The following is a 13,912-nucleotide window of genomic DNA, read 5'->3' as shown; positions in this document are numbered from 1 at the left end:
CACCGCATATCCGCCCCTTAAAGAAGCATAAGATGTATTTATTTTTGGCCAGACACAGCGTAACCTTTTCTGCGCAGTTTCTTCTGCTGGTGTGAATAAAAAATAGCCACCAACGTTTTACGCATTATTAGTCAAGGGTAAAACATTTTTTTTGCAGATGACACATATGTTTGTACACAACGCTCAAAACTTAAACAAAGCAGTGTCTAATAAACTTGTGAAGACTTTGGCCACTTGCTGGCGCCACAACATCATGGGTGATTATTTTAATTTTGCATGCGATTACCGGAAGTTGTGCTTAGCGCGGGGGGTACCATTTCAACTACACGGCTTTTATTGCGAAAGAGACAGCGGAAGTGTCCTGTAATAACGCTCGGTGGCTTGGCCAGTTCGCATCTCCAGAGTCGAGAAATCGCACAGCAGAGTTAATCAGTGTTATTTGTGCGGTGACATTTGACCGCACTTTGACACACATTCTTGTTAGTGCGGCTGACGACCTGAAAACTTCAAAAACATTTTATTGGTAGACGAACAAGTTGCGCCTGCGCCCTGAACCTACGGGTTTTTTTTTTTTTTTTCAGCAGGAGGTATGTTGCTCCGCTTGAAAATCAGCAGCTGCTGCAAAGAGCAGAGGCGCAGTCAAAGTGGATTATCACAGCGATTCACATAGCCAAGACAAACCGACACAAGTCCGGGAGTGTGGGTCGTTCAGGGGCTGAAACCGGGTAATGTGCAGTTATCGTTTGATGGTGGAAGACGCTTTCTCCCATGAATTTTGGATGATCTCCCACAGCCAGGTCCACGTATTGAGATGATCTATTTTTGTGATGGCGAAGGGTCTGTTTCCACGGGCCTGGGTGAAAAAGTCTTTCTATTTCCAGGTAATATTACTGCTCTGTAAAGCGGATTACCGTCACACATATGTATGTATATATACATACGCTGCGGATTGTGTTTAAAATTGACAGTGAACCTTTGTGTAATGGGGTCGTCGTGGTGTCACATTAGACTGACAGCTGGCAGTAAATATCTACCACCTCGGGCTGCTCAGCTCTGTGTGCTGTTTCCAAAAAAAAAAAAAAAAAAACAAAACCTGAGGAATGTTACTGTTGATTAAAGACTCGAAAGACAGTCTTTCTGCTGATCCAGAATAATTAGTGCAGAGCAGAGTTCAGGCCTACCACTGAGAGTGTGTGTACACCGAGTGAGGAGAAATTGTGGTAAATGATGCCAGGACTCATGCCAAGGGAGAATCTCTGTTTGAATAATTTCATCTCACTTCATTTTTCAGTTATCTTCTCACATTTGACTGAGGAGCTGCCAACACTTCCACTTACAGCTCACAGTTGTTTCAGCAGTCATTTGGCTTGGATGATAAGGGTTGAACTTTCTGAGTCGGGTACCAGTGGCCTGCTGCCAGCAAGTACAGTACAATAAAGAGCTTATTCAAGAGGAATAGAACACCGACTTGCATTTGCTCTAGGAAAGAGGAAACATATTGCTGCATTATAACATAAGCACAGGCAGTTTATTACAACTTTTGAGGATGAGCTACTGGTGGTTAAAATCCTCTGAAAGCTGAGAGATGCAGAGCTCAAGGGGGAGGGGGGACATGTTTGGCCGGGTTGATTTCATCTAACTACAGAAGCCAGTGTTTTCCTGTGGCCTCATAGGTTGGTTAATAATTCAACAAGATTAGTCATAATTAGGTTACACTTCTTCCTGCACATGTTAAAACAGTTCCTGTCCCAATGTGCCTACATGCACACACACACACACACATGCAGATTCATACACAGACAAAACTGTGTGCAGAGGTTGTTCTGCACATAATGAAAGGAAGCAAGACATACTTATATTTTTGGCCACGCTGGTCTTGTTTGTAGTCATTTGTCAGGGTTGCTTCTGTTTGCATATAAAAGGAGAGACAGTTTAGAATATTTGGGGTTGAGATGATAATTTAGCAAATTTTTGTTGTCCATCTAGCTTACTTCCACATCAGTTATTACCTTTTTATATTTAGGTAAGAGGTCAACACACCTACATTGTGCGTACTCTGGATGGTACTGAGTTTAAAAAGCCATGTGAAAGCTAATTTTGAGAACTTCTGTCTTCCCTGTTGGGTCTCTTCAATACCAGCACTGCAGTTCCTATGTACTGTAAACCCTACCCTGTTATGGGAACTTACTTTAAGGAATGTTTTTTTTTTTCATGCTGGCATGGCATCAGTGACATCTCAGCTGCAGACAGGGAGACACAAAGTGGTGAGGACAGCTATCTCTGTCCTGAGGAGTTCTGTGGACTCCATAGAAAAAAAAAACCCTCCAGACCCTACTTGAAACTCTAAGGGCAGCTGCTTTAGCAACAGTCTGTTCCATCCGCAGTAAGTGAAGATGTGATACTACAGGTCTTTTGTGTCCGCTGCAGTGACTGGACTTTAAGACAGTCGATACTTCTTGAGGGTTAATGCTGGGTGACTGAATCTAACCGTTGACAGCTGTTAACTACAAGGTTTCTAATGTGGGTTTTGTAATATGTGACTTTGCACATTTCAGCTGTTGAAGTTTTCCTTCTTGCAGTACTCATTGCCAGCTACTGTTGTCCTCAGTGTGAACATCAGTATCATGCACCATCTGCTGCTACCTCAGCTGTGTTACACTGCTAAACATTTTAAGGACATCGTATGCTTTTCTATTTAGGTACAATATTTATTTTTACTTTTGTTTTTCTCAACTGTCAGCTCCATATAGTCACCATAGAGCTGCAAAACAGTTTCACAGTACACACTTGCTACATGTACATTGTTATATAATATCTCTGTCTAATGGTTTGTACTATAATATCCAACTGCTTGTCTGGCACATGAATTCCTATGTGGTATTCATGTGTCAAGGGGAAGAGGAGATCCTCTGTAAGGCACCGGAGTAAATTCGCTTCTCAGGTTTCACTTCTTTAACTTTTAGGCTTCATCATGTTTTTGCACTGTAGACTGTTTATAAAAGGTTTGCACACACACGCTGAGACACACCATCATACAGACAATGGGCACACATGACTCAATGGCCTTGTTCAGACTCTGCAGATGCATCTCAATGCAGATGTCAGATCCAGAGTGACAGTAGTTACGTAGTAACTGACGCCTGCGTACAGCAACCCATGCAGGTAGGGTGGTAATGTCTGGACACATAAATGCAAAATGATTATTTGCAAGTACCGGTGTGGATAGTTTGTCCTAAAGATATGATCTGAGAAGCAAATCTGATTTGCCTGCAGTCTGAACAAAGCCACTGTCATTCAAATATACTTACAAACTGTCTTTTATGCCACCGTAATGTGTGTGTGTGTGTGTCTAGTGCACGTACACCTTTATGCATGCCAAAGGAGTCAGATCTGATAGTAGTGTGTAGTTGCTTTGTACTCCCTTGATGCCCCCTGTTCCCTCCCTGGAGGCCCCACTATCTGTTTGTTCACCTCTTTAGGACACAGAGCATTTAAAAACAAGGCAGCTCTGCAGAAGAGAAGTCTCTGCAGCTCTAACATGAAGCCGCTGTCAAAGCTTTAACAGCCTCCTGCTGCCAACAGATGATTTGGTGAAATGCACCAAAGGGAATGAGAGGCAGGAAAAATTATGGTTTTCCTGTACACTCCCTTTGCTTTTCGGTGAAGCCTGTAGTTCACTGTGGGGATGTTTTACATATTTTATGTGAACAAACTCAATGAAAAAGCCCCAGACTTTATTCAAGAAGTCATCATTTGAACTCATGTTCAAAACCCACAAACAGGTCATATGACCCAAAACTCTATAAAGAATCTGGATTAATGACTGTAAACCAGCCATCTGTGGGCATTCTGCTGCAGCTTGTATGGACCCAAAACAGAAAAATCTTCAGTCCTGTTTACAGTAATCAGCACATTAAACATAAAAAGGCTTGTGACTGGATCCCTGCCTCACTGTGTGCATATTTTTGTTGGGATTCGCAAACATTGCTGAAGCTGAACGGAGAAGCACAGCACGCTGCCAAAATACACACAACATAAGCTGTTCCTGCCATGTGATCAGAGCGAGAATCAAAATCACTTGATCCTCCCAAGTGCAGTTACAGTCCCTGTAGAAAAAGTAACTGCAGTTTTGTGTTGGTAACAGTCACATAATGAGACAGAAACTGAAAGTTCAACCTAAATCCTCCTTTACTGCTCCACTGCACTTTTCAGCAATCTACTGCTAAAATTATCATTTTACTAACTGGCTTGTCAACTGAATATCAGTTCCAATAAAAACACTTTTGTTGGGTAGTTTAACATAAATGGAAGACTTATGTCTTCAGTTGTTGGTCAGAAGAAATTGTAACATATCACAGTGGACTCCGGTAACTTTTGATGTTACATTTTTAGCTATATGATATCTTTCAGTTGGTTGTTGGTTACTGTCTGTATGTCCTGCTTAAATGATTAACGGACAACTTTCTTGTCAATTTCAAACTGATTCCATTTTGGATAACAGCAAACATCTGCTCTGTGCAAAGGTGCTTACTTTTCTGTTTTCCATTTATGATAGAAAATGGAAGTGAAATCTTCATCTGTTGTTCAGAAACAGTTTTACACTGGGCTCTGGGGACTTTTAATGGGGATTTATGTTTTGGCATTGTAGAGTACATGTCTGTTAAGTTCATTCAAAACTTCAGTAAACAGATAAATCATTTGTTTCAGTTCTACATGTACTATATACCTCCTGTCCTGTATATCTCCTTTTCAGCCTTATTGTCTTGCATTTAGATTGCTTGCAGATAGTTTTTCCTTTGAGTTAACTTGTGTAAATCTAAGGATTTTTAATGTCACTTTTACAAACTTTTTTTGCTGTAGGAGTGAAACCTTTATTCTTTATTTATGTCACCGCATTTGTGTGCTTTATCAGTGTGGAAAATGAGTTACTGACTGCACTAACTTGCACAATGTCATAAAAACAACAGGACTTCTGTCCAAAGGAGCACTGTGAGACATGTGACGTGTGCATCCTGTGACACAGGCAGGAATTATTTTTTTCTTCTTTCACGCCATAACCAGGATGGCATGCCACTCTGGAATAGCTGGATCTGCACCTCCCAAAACCATTTTCCAGCTTAATGAGCTGTTGTTGCACATAGCGACTAATCAGCCAGCAAGTGCCTTTTTATTGGACACCCCCATAACATAATAGGTCGCCATGGCAACCTATTATGTGATCAGGGTTGATTAGGGAGTGCAGACGTCTTTCTTGGATCAAGACTCTTTCAGTGCACTGCATCTGTACACTGTGTTATTACAGGCTGTACATAGATAAATACATGGATAAATACATACATAAATAATTTCATACCAACACAATGAAGAGATGGAGAAATGACATTGCCAGGATTTCAGAGTGAAACCAACAAGTGTCAGATCTGGATCCATCTTTGTGTTTCTGTTTCCGCTCGCCCTTCTTAGGCTCGAATCTCCTTTGTTCGGGTGAAGTACCTGTTCCTTACATGGCTGACCGTTCTGGTGGGGAGCTGGGTGCTCTACGTGCAATACTCCGCCTACACAGAGCTGTGCAGGGGACACGAGTGCAAGAACGCCATTGTGAGTATTGACATTATTCGTTCACCTCATTTATTTTTTCCGGCCTCGTTACTCTGAGCACAGTGGGGTTAAAAGTCCATTACAAAAAACAGTACGATGAGAAACACCTGGACTACAGGTTGTTATACCATCAAGTCAACCTCAGGAATTTAGAGGTGGTTGTGGTTTGAACATAAGTTTTTCTCAGGATGTAATCTGAGTTCTCTGTGGCAACTACAACTTGTTATTTGAGCAAATAATCGGCAACTCGTTGTGTTCTCTGTGGACAGCCTGGAAAAGTTAAAGTTATATTCCCGCTTTATTCTGAATGTGGGACACTCTGGACCTAATATACTGGATAATAAAAATACAAACGCACGCTTGTCTGTTTGCTCTTTCTTCAAGTGTGATAAATACAGGAGGGGAATCATTGATGGCTCGGCCTGCAGCAGTCTGTGTGACAAAGAAACACTCTATATGGGCAGGTGTCTGTCGATACTACCAAACAACCAGGTAGGAAACAAACTCACTTACCACAACATGATATTAAAGTTTTAAGGCATTAAAGCATGTCTGAGTTGTTCTAATCTGATTATTCATAATGTTCAGCATGTCCTTGGCACTGTTGATGTTGAACAGGTATACACAGGAAGCTGGGGAGACCATGACGGGATCGTCCGCTGTAAGTTGGGGGAGGTTGTGCACTACGAGCTGGGCGAGGAACCGGAGCTTCGGAGAGAGGCCCCTGTTTTCGACAAGCCCACCAGAGGCACATCAGTGGAGAAGTTCAGAGAAATGGTCTTCAATCATCTCAAGGTAAAGGAGCATGGACGTGGATCAGAAAGGTTTAGGTAGAACCAGATCTGTGACATGACGGACTGAAGCCCGAAACAACCATCTTTCAGTCTCTTGTCTGTCTCCGTCTCTCAGTCTAAGCTTGGAGAGCAGGCCAACCTCGCCAGCCTCGTTGGCCAGATCCTGTCTGTCGCTGATGGCAACAGAGATGGACGAGTGTCGCTGCCAGAAGCCCGCTCTACGTGGGCCCTCCTGCAGATGGACGAGGTAAGGGATTAACTTTTTTGTTTTTTGGATGGTGCATTTTCCCTCATTGTGGAAATATATAATAACAGACACATTAACAGGTTTCTGTTTTGGTCTTTGAGGTGCTGCTGGGCCTGCTGCTCCAGGATCGTGGACACACTCCTCGTCTCCTCGGCTACTGCGGGGACCTGTACATGACGGAGCGAGTCCCCTACGGGCCCCTGTATGGTTTGTCTCTTCCCTGGCCGCTGGTGTCCTGGGTGCCAAGCAGTTTGCAGCGCACTATGGACCAGTGGTTCACTCCTTCTTGGCCTCGCAAAGCGAAGATCTCCATGGGTCTGCTGGAGCTGGTGGAGGACATCTTCCACGGCACCTACGGCAGCTTTCTCATCTGCGACCTCGCCGCGGCACACTTCGGTTACACTGACCGCCATGAGCTCCGTCTTACCAACACCCGAGCGGTTGTTCCTGAAGACGAGTTCAGGCGCACCATGCGAGTACTGAAGTGTGAAACTGATGCTGACTGCGTGTATGGCGTGGACTGTCGGACGTCATGTGACTTGTCAGAGAAACGGTGCAGGGAGGAGCCGGTCCAGCCAAACTTGGCAAAAGCGTGCGGTGCACTGAAGGACTACCTCCTGCGCGGGGCGCCGTCAGCGATGAGGGAGGAACTGGAGAGGCAGCTGTACGCCTGCATGGCTCTGAAGGGTAATGCTGGACAGATGAACATGGAGCACTCACTTATCCTCAACAACCTGAAAGCTCTTCTATGGAAACAGATCTCACACACCAAGGACTCATGACAAGGAGAAGAAACCTTTCTGAAATCATGCCAGTGAGTTTCTCAAATAGAGCTGAGTATTAAAGATGCTGTGATTTAGGAGTAGCAAATTTAAAGAAGTTATTTTTATCAACTCTTAACACTTATGAATGAACTGACTGATGGAGACTCTACCTCCTCTATTAGTACCAGTTTAAGAAGTTCGGGGACCTGGAAAACACATCAGAGTACGTTGAAATATAAGACTAAAAAAAAACGGAATGATTGCATGTTTCCATCAGTCACACTTGAAAAAATTCACACAGCCACATTTCATTTCATTGTATTGTATTGTTCACCAACGTGGAATGTTTCAGGGGCACCGCAGACTTATTTTGCTGTTGTTAAGAGCCGAGACACAAAAATGCTGTTTTTGCCACAAAATCATGCTGATATAGGCGGTCTAAGATGGTTCATCACAGAGGAGTTTATTCCACTTAGGAGAACAAGGATTACAAAATCAGAGTGACTGTTACGGAAAAGCTCCAGTTTGAAGTTTAATGAAATTGCACTATATTGAGATATCCTCCTTTTATTTTTTCTAGATTTGGCAAAGTGGGATTGATCCACTGTTGGTTTTGGTCTTTTCGGATTGATTATTTGACAATAAGAAAACACTTAGGACATCACAGGATTTAACCTTGAACAAACACAGATCGGTGACAAAGGAAAATTTTGAACAAATTCGTGGAAGAATTTAACAAACAGTGATGCCTCTGTGAAAGATCCAGTGCCGCCGAGCCCTGAGGCTGTTTTGGAGATTCATGGCATCTTTTCCTGTAACTGTCACTCATGTATATAATGAAGGTGGGGCAGTTCATTAGCTTCAAATTGGACAATGCGATGGAATTTGTCTGTTGCTATCACACAGGCTTCATAGAGTGTATCAGTGTAATTCACTATGCTGTGAGTTTTCCACCTGTAAACCCACGTGGCATCATCAACGCTGCATTAACGACACGAAGAGAAAATACTAATGTATTTCATTTGGATTGTGAATGTTCTCTACTTGTATTTCTCACTGAAAAGAGCATCTGTGGTAACGTACTGTATCACATTATTTTTGGATTTCTTCTCTCACAGTGCCAGAGATCATGCTGAGATCATTTTGTGAATGTTTACCGCCGGTGAAGGCGGAGATCTTTAACCTTGTGGTCACGTTTGAATGCTGTATAAAAGAATATTTTCCATGATCCCTTTCAACATTGCCAGTGTGATGTAACTGTGACCAAGTTGACCAGCGTAACTTGTTAAACCACTTTAAATGCATTTCAGAGCAGACATGACCTGTAAAGCATATCAAGCTCGTGGTCAATGCTGTTGTGAGTTTTGAAAAATGTACAAAAAAATGTTTACTTATTGAAGAAACCAGCATGATTTTGCACAATTAAACTACATACCACTTCACTGTAACTTGTCAAATCTGTTCAGGTCTGTCAAAGTTTACTCTCCACGCCACACTGCGATCCTGTATCACACCCTTACAGTGGATATTAACATTATAAATATTAGTAATGGGTGTAACTTAAACAGTCACAAGCAAACAAAGCCATAATGTTCTTAACACATAAAACTCATTCAAGTATTGACTGATCCAGACACAAGTATGAGTTTGAAATAAATTTATTTGTCTGTGAGGTGTGTGTTTCTGCAGCGGGGCCCCGGACCGAGCCCCTAACCGTCCCCTGCTTCTTGTTCTTGTGCTCGTAAGAAGCTGGCCTTTTTCTGGGCGACGCGGTCCTTCCTCTGTGCCAGAGATAACTTGGCGCGATTCCACCTGCCCGGAAAGACACACAATAAAAGCTCCATTAACATTCAACACATCAGTGGAGAGAAATGTTTGTGCGCTCAGCACGGGGATCTTCCCGGTATCATTCAATACTTGCTGGTGTTAAATGAGGGCAGTTTATTTTCCCTGGGTAACAATAATGTGACATGGGGTATTTTAAGGTTCACATGTCGCAGTTGGGGTGAAACCGCACTTCTCAGTTTTGTCTCGTGTGTTACAGCATCATTGCTACAAGCTTAGAGAAGGAAAAAGCACACTGAGGTGTGGAAATCTGGAACCCACCTCTTCTTCTTGACGTCTTTTTTGGGTTTCTGTTCATGTACAGGGTTCGCTCTGATGGCGGCGTGTGCTTTTTTGTACATTTCTTCGACCTGAAAAGGACAAAAACCGAACACATACGCATTCGTGAACAGAGTCTATGAGTTTCACTACACGTAGATAATGGTTCATTTTGCTTCTCTCAGCCCCGTCTTGAAAAGAACAGGAAACATCAGCTAATGCAAATGAAGGACCAACTACATTTTGCTCAGTATGCTTTGTATCATCATCAAGAAGCAGAAAAGAACCAGAAACACAGTGGAGGATCGGTGACAAATGAACTGAGCTGAATAGAACATGTAGAGTGATTCCTGTACAAACCACAGTGACACTAATGCTTTTAATTTCCTAGTTGACGACTGATTAATAAGCCCAAGTTTAGAATTTAGCATTTGTGGAACATTTAAAACAGTGACTATAAAAAAAACACACACACAACACTGAATTAAGCCTTTGTATTTACTTCGTAGCTGTAGTAAGGCCAATGTCATGGTGCACTTTTTTTTTTTTTTTTTTTTTAACATATAACAAATATTTTTGGTAAGGATCAATCAAATTTTTACTGAGCCTTACTTATTTTATAGTTCTTATTTTAAGAACTGTGTGCAGAGCAGGACATTTCACTGTGGAAATAATAAACACATCAGTGCTCTCTGGTGGACAAACTATGTAATGGAGCCACAGTTTCGATTTATGTGTCTGAACAAATCAGCTGACAAGATATTTCATACACCAGAGCCGCTGCTGTGATTGATTTATGAATATAATTCAGAGAAATTTAGATTAAGCAAACCTGCAAACGGATATAATGTTGCACCTGTGGCCACAAAGTGTCATTTTTAATCCATTTTCATGTGCAAAAAGCTTTTATCTTACCGTGTCTGGCGTGACTCCGTTCTTGATGAAGCGAGAGAACTGTTTCTTGTAGGCCTCCTCGTCCTCCTCCATCAGGTACGACATGTAGTCGGCCACGTTCATGCCCATGATGTGTTTCCGATGCACCTCTGCGTTGAACTCTTTACTCTCTGCGTCGTAACCGGGGAAACGTTTCAGACTAGAAACAACAAAGAGCAGAAGTCACATGAGTTTAAGTGATGGAGTCATTTAACGTTACTTTTAAATTTTCTTTCTTACAACTTTCTGGTTTCTTGCGATTGTGCTAATTTCTCGACAGTGATCTGCTACATAAATACTCTGTAACACAATGAAAGACGTTTGCTTTGGTTCATCTTGCTTCTCTCAGCCCCGTCTTGAAAAGAACAAGAAACATCAGCTAATGCAAATGAAGGACCAACTACATTTTGCTCAGCGTGCTTTGTATCATCATCAAGAAGCAGAAAAGAACCAGTGACCACAAACTGAATCCCGCTGGCTGCCTGGAAACCAGCTGCTGAAGCATTTTGACTGGTGTTGCATGAGGAAATCTAATGTTCTGTTTTTCAAAACTGATACAACTGTGTGCTAACATGGAGATTTATTTGTGACTGTCCTAATGGCTCAAATAATAACGAATAATATTGTTGATTTGCTCCTTTGTTAAACTTTGAGTCCTCACTTGAAACCAGACACACATCGCAAGGATGATGCAAATAATAAATAAATAAATAAATAAAAAGACAACGTAACCTACAAAGATGCTGCAGTGCGAATAAACACTGGGTGTTATTCTCATACTCACCTGTGAGGAATGGCGAGCCCTCCATCGACTGCCCCCTTCAGCGCTCCGAACACCTTGTTCCCTGTGGTGGTTCTGGTCAGACCTGCGTCCAGGTAACAGGTGAAGGCGCCCGGCTGGCCATCGACACTCTCTACATTGAACTCCTCCCCAGTCACCTCCACCTGGCCCTCGTAAACCTGGTCCATGCCAAACTTGTGCAGCAGCTATAGCGAGGCGGGGGAGGAAGGTACAAAAGAGGATATGAGAAAACACTTGACAAATCCGTTCCAGTAGTCAACACACAGTGATGCATTTTACTTTTGTTCTCACTGGGTATGACGAACAGTGATTTAACAAATCGGACAAAACTTGACCTCAGGAATTGCAATTTCAGCACAAATTTCAGTGTCATATCCATGTGCTGTCTCTGCTGACACATGCAACTTTCTGTGTGTGTGTGTGTGTGTGTGTGTGAGTATTCTTACTCGGCGAGCCAGCAGCAGCCCGGTGCAGTAGGCTGCAGCATAGTTTGTGAGGCCTACAGTGATGCCATACTTGGGCAGTTCGTGGGAGTAAGCGGCACACACAATATGGTCTCCTTCAATTTTTGCATAGGCGATCTGGGAAAAGAGACAGTGAGATGTAAGTCAGGCCATTTTCAATATGTGATCACATGAGTTTGACTGAGTCCTGTAGGCACCCACCTGGCAGCAGATGTCCCTGTTGGAAAGCCTGACGATCATGCGGTACTTGGGCGTGTTGTACTTGTTCTTGTCCTGCACAACGAGGCGCTTCCGAGCGTAGTAGTCAGTTTTCCCCTCTGACAAGTTAAAAAAAAAAAAAAAAAAAGAAAGAAAGAATCAAAGTCAGCGGTTAATAAATCTCAACAGGAGTTTGAGGTAATGGCGCAGGCTCAGTGCTAAGGCCGTAAAGCTGATGTGCAGTTAAAGCTGACATTTACCTCTCCTCCTCCTGAACTTCACTTCATATCTCTTGAAGTAGGCCTTGTTTTTCACCACTTTGACGAAACCCTGGGGAGAAACGAGGAGTCAAGATGTTACCATGCTAGCTAAGAAGCGAAGACAGGCTCAATGCACAGGCGACACAAAATATCGTCTGTATTAAGTCTCACGGTGCTGACAGTATCATACAAAGGTATTTCAACAAGTCTTGAAAAGTTTCGTGTGTGCTCTGCAGCGAAGGAGGTCAGCTGAGGTTTCATCAGCCATGAAGCGCCACGCTGGAGCTCAGCAGCTCGCCGGCCCCCGGTACCACCGGACAGCCGCAAACATCCACAAACATCTGACCCTCAAACCCCTGAAAACACTTCTCCTCCACCAGACACATCAAACCACACTCGGACTGTCTGTACTGGATGTTTATCGATAGATTTTACGCACCATTTTGGGGTTTTTTTTTGGCTTCTCTTCTTCCCCGGTTCGGACTCTGTCTCTTGGCTGCGGAAGCCTGAAATTATAACTTTTCTTCAACGGGACGTCCCTTCAACAGCAGGCAGCGCCCCCTGCTGTACCGGAGGACAACACCCACACATGACCTACAGGGGGCAGCAGCGACACAGACAGCAGAGGTTCACTCACCGTCTGCGCCACTGATTTAGTCAAGTATTTTCTCTTTAGTGAAGGTTATGACAATATAATTTATTATATACACTTCCACGTTTATTCAAGTGGAAAGCAGAACGGCGAGGATAGTTTGATTTTAAAGCACACAGTTTATGTCCAGAATTACAAACAGTGGCCTCAGGCCATCAAGTCTTTGTCTGAGACTTCAGTGAGCAGCAGTCTGATTCAAGGGATCTACTGAGGACACTGTATACTGTATTTGTATTGTTATCAACCAGTTAGATGGGAACAAGCTCGTAAATAAACTGTCAGTCTCAAACCTGACTAGAAGCCTATACAGGGACTCTGGGAGAATCATTTATCAGTAGAGAAGTTGGTAGAAACTAGACCTACTGGCTCTCAGACACTACTGCACTCTCTATGACAGTTTGTGAAACTGGTTTATGTTGATGTAACATATCCATGTTGTGAAATCCAGCTACACGAGAAAGTGATGATGGTTTGGGCTGGAAAACTATAAACAGTGAAATCTCTGAAGCTTGGGTGGATTTTAAATTCAGACTGAGGTCACAATATTTGACCACTGAATCAGAAACTATGACAGATTTTTGTCTGAGCTGGCTGCCCACCTACACACAAAAGCCCTGTGCATTATCTCACATTTGCATTTTGTTTAATGTCATAACTTCACAATCCACTCACTGAACCCTTGTCCATGTGTCAGTAAGGTTTAGAGTTATGCCATGACTAACTGTTTATGTGAGCTCAGAACTTAAAATAGAGAAAATGTGAAAAGAACAATACAGTAAATGTTAAATGTTGATGGTAAGAACCGTTTTATTAGATTTTTATGTTAAGAAGTTCCCATTCTGCTGATTGAATAAATACATACACTATTTACTAATAATATAGTGTAACACTACAGTTGTATCACTGCGCTCTGTTTAAATAAAATGTTTTTTATTCTAATATGGCTGTGTGTTTTTAATAAAGCAGTAATAAAATTTGTGATCAGGCCCGCAGTTCCATCAACTGTACAGTTGTTTATAATAACTGTTAATTGTTAATGTTAATGAGCTGTTTATAGATGGATTTTGGTCTTGTCATGCTGCAGCCCTTCCAGAAGG

The 13,912-nt window shown here is 42.5% G+C and overlaps 2 protein-coding genes across 2 annotated transcripts; one reads left to right on the top strand and one right to left on the bottom strand.

Annotated features, from left to right (window-relative positions):
* Positions 1-485: 485 nt before the first annotated feature.
* Positions 486-8,843, top strand: dipk1aa (divergent protein kinase domain 1Aa). The gene is made up of 6 exons (XM_041054321.1): positions 486-881; positions 5,464-5,598; positions 5,983-6,090; positions 6,217-6,393; positions 6,508-6,639; positions 6,741-8,843. The coding sequence occupies exons 1-6, from the start codon at positions 828-830 to the stop codon at positions 7,419-7,421; spliced, it is 1,287 nt and encodes a 428-aa protein (XP_040910255.1). The 5' UTR covers positions 486-827; the 3' UTR covers positions 7,422-8,843.
* A 204-nt stretch (positions 8,844-9,047) lies between these two features.
* rpl5a (ribosomal protein L5a) lies at positions 9,048-12,707 on the bottom strand. The gene is made up of 8 exons (XM_041054325.1): positions 12,603-12,707; positions 12,164-12,233; positions 11,907-12,022; positions 11,688-11,822; positions 11,224-11,426; positions 10,422-10,599; positions 9,510-9,598; positions 9,048-9,215 (listed from the first exon to the last, which is right to left on the bottom strand). Exons 1-8 carry the CDS (start codon positions 12,603-12,605, stop codon positions 9,113-9,115), a joined length of 897 nt encoding a protein of 298 aa, XP_040910259.1. The 5' UTR covers positions 12,606-12,707; the 3' UTR covers positions 9,048-9,112.
* Between the last annotated feature and the right edge of the window lie 1,205 nt (positions 12,708-13,912).

This window comes from Toxotes jaculatrix, chromosome 14 (genome assembly GCF_017976425.1).
Source record: "Toxotes jaculatrix isolate fToxJac2 chromosome 14, fToxJac2.pri, whole genome shotgun sequence".
Lineage (NCBI taxonomy): Eukaryota > Metazoa > Chordata > Actinopteri > Toxotidae > Toxotes > Toxotes jaculatrix.
This window is presented reverse-complemented; position numbering and strand designations above follow the sequence as displayed.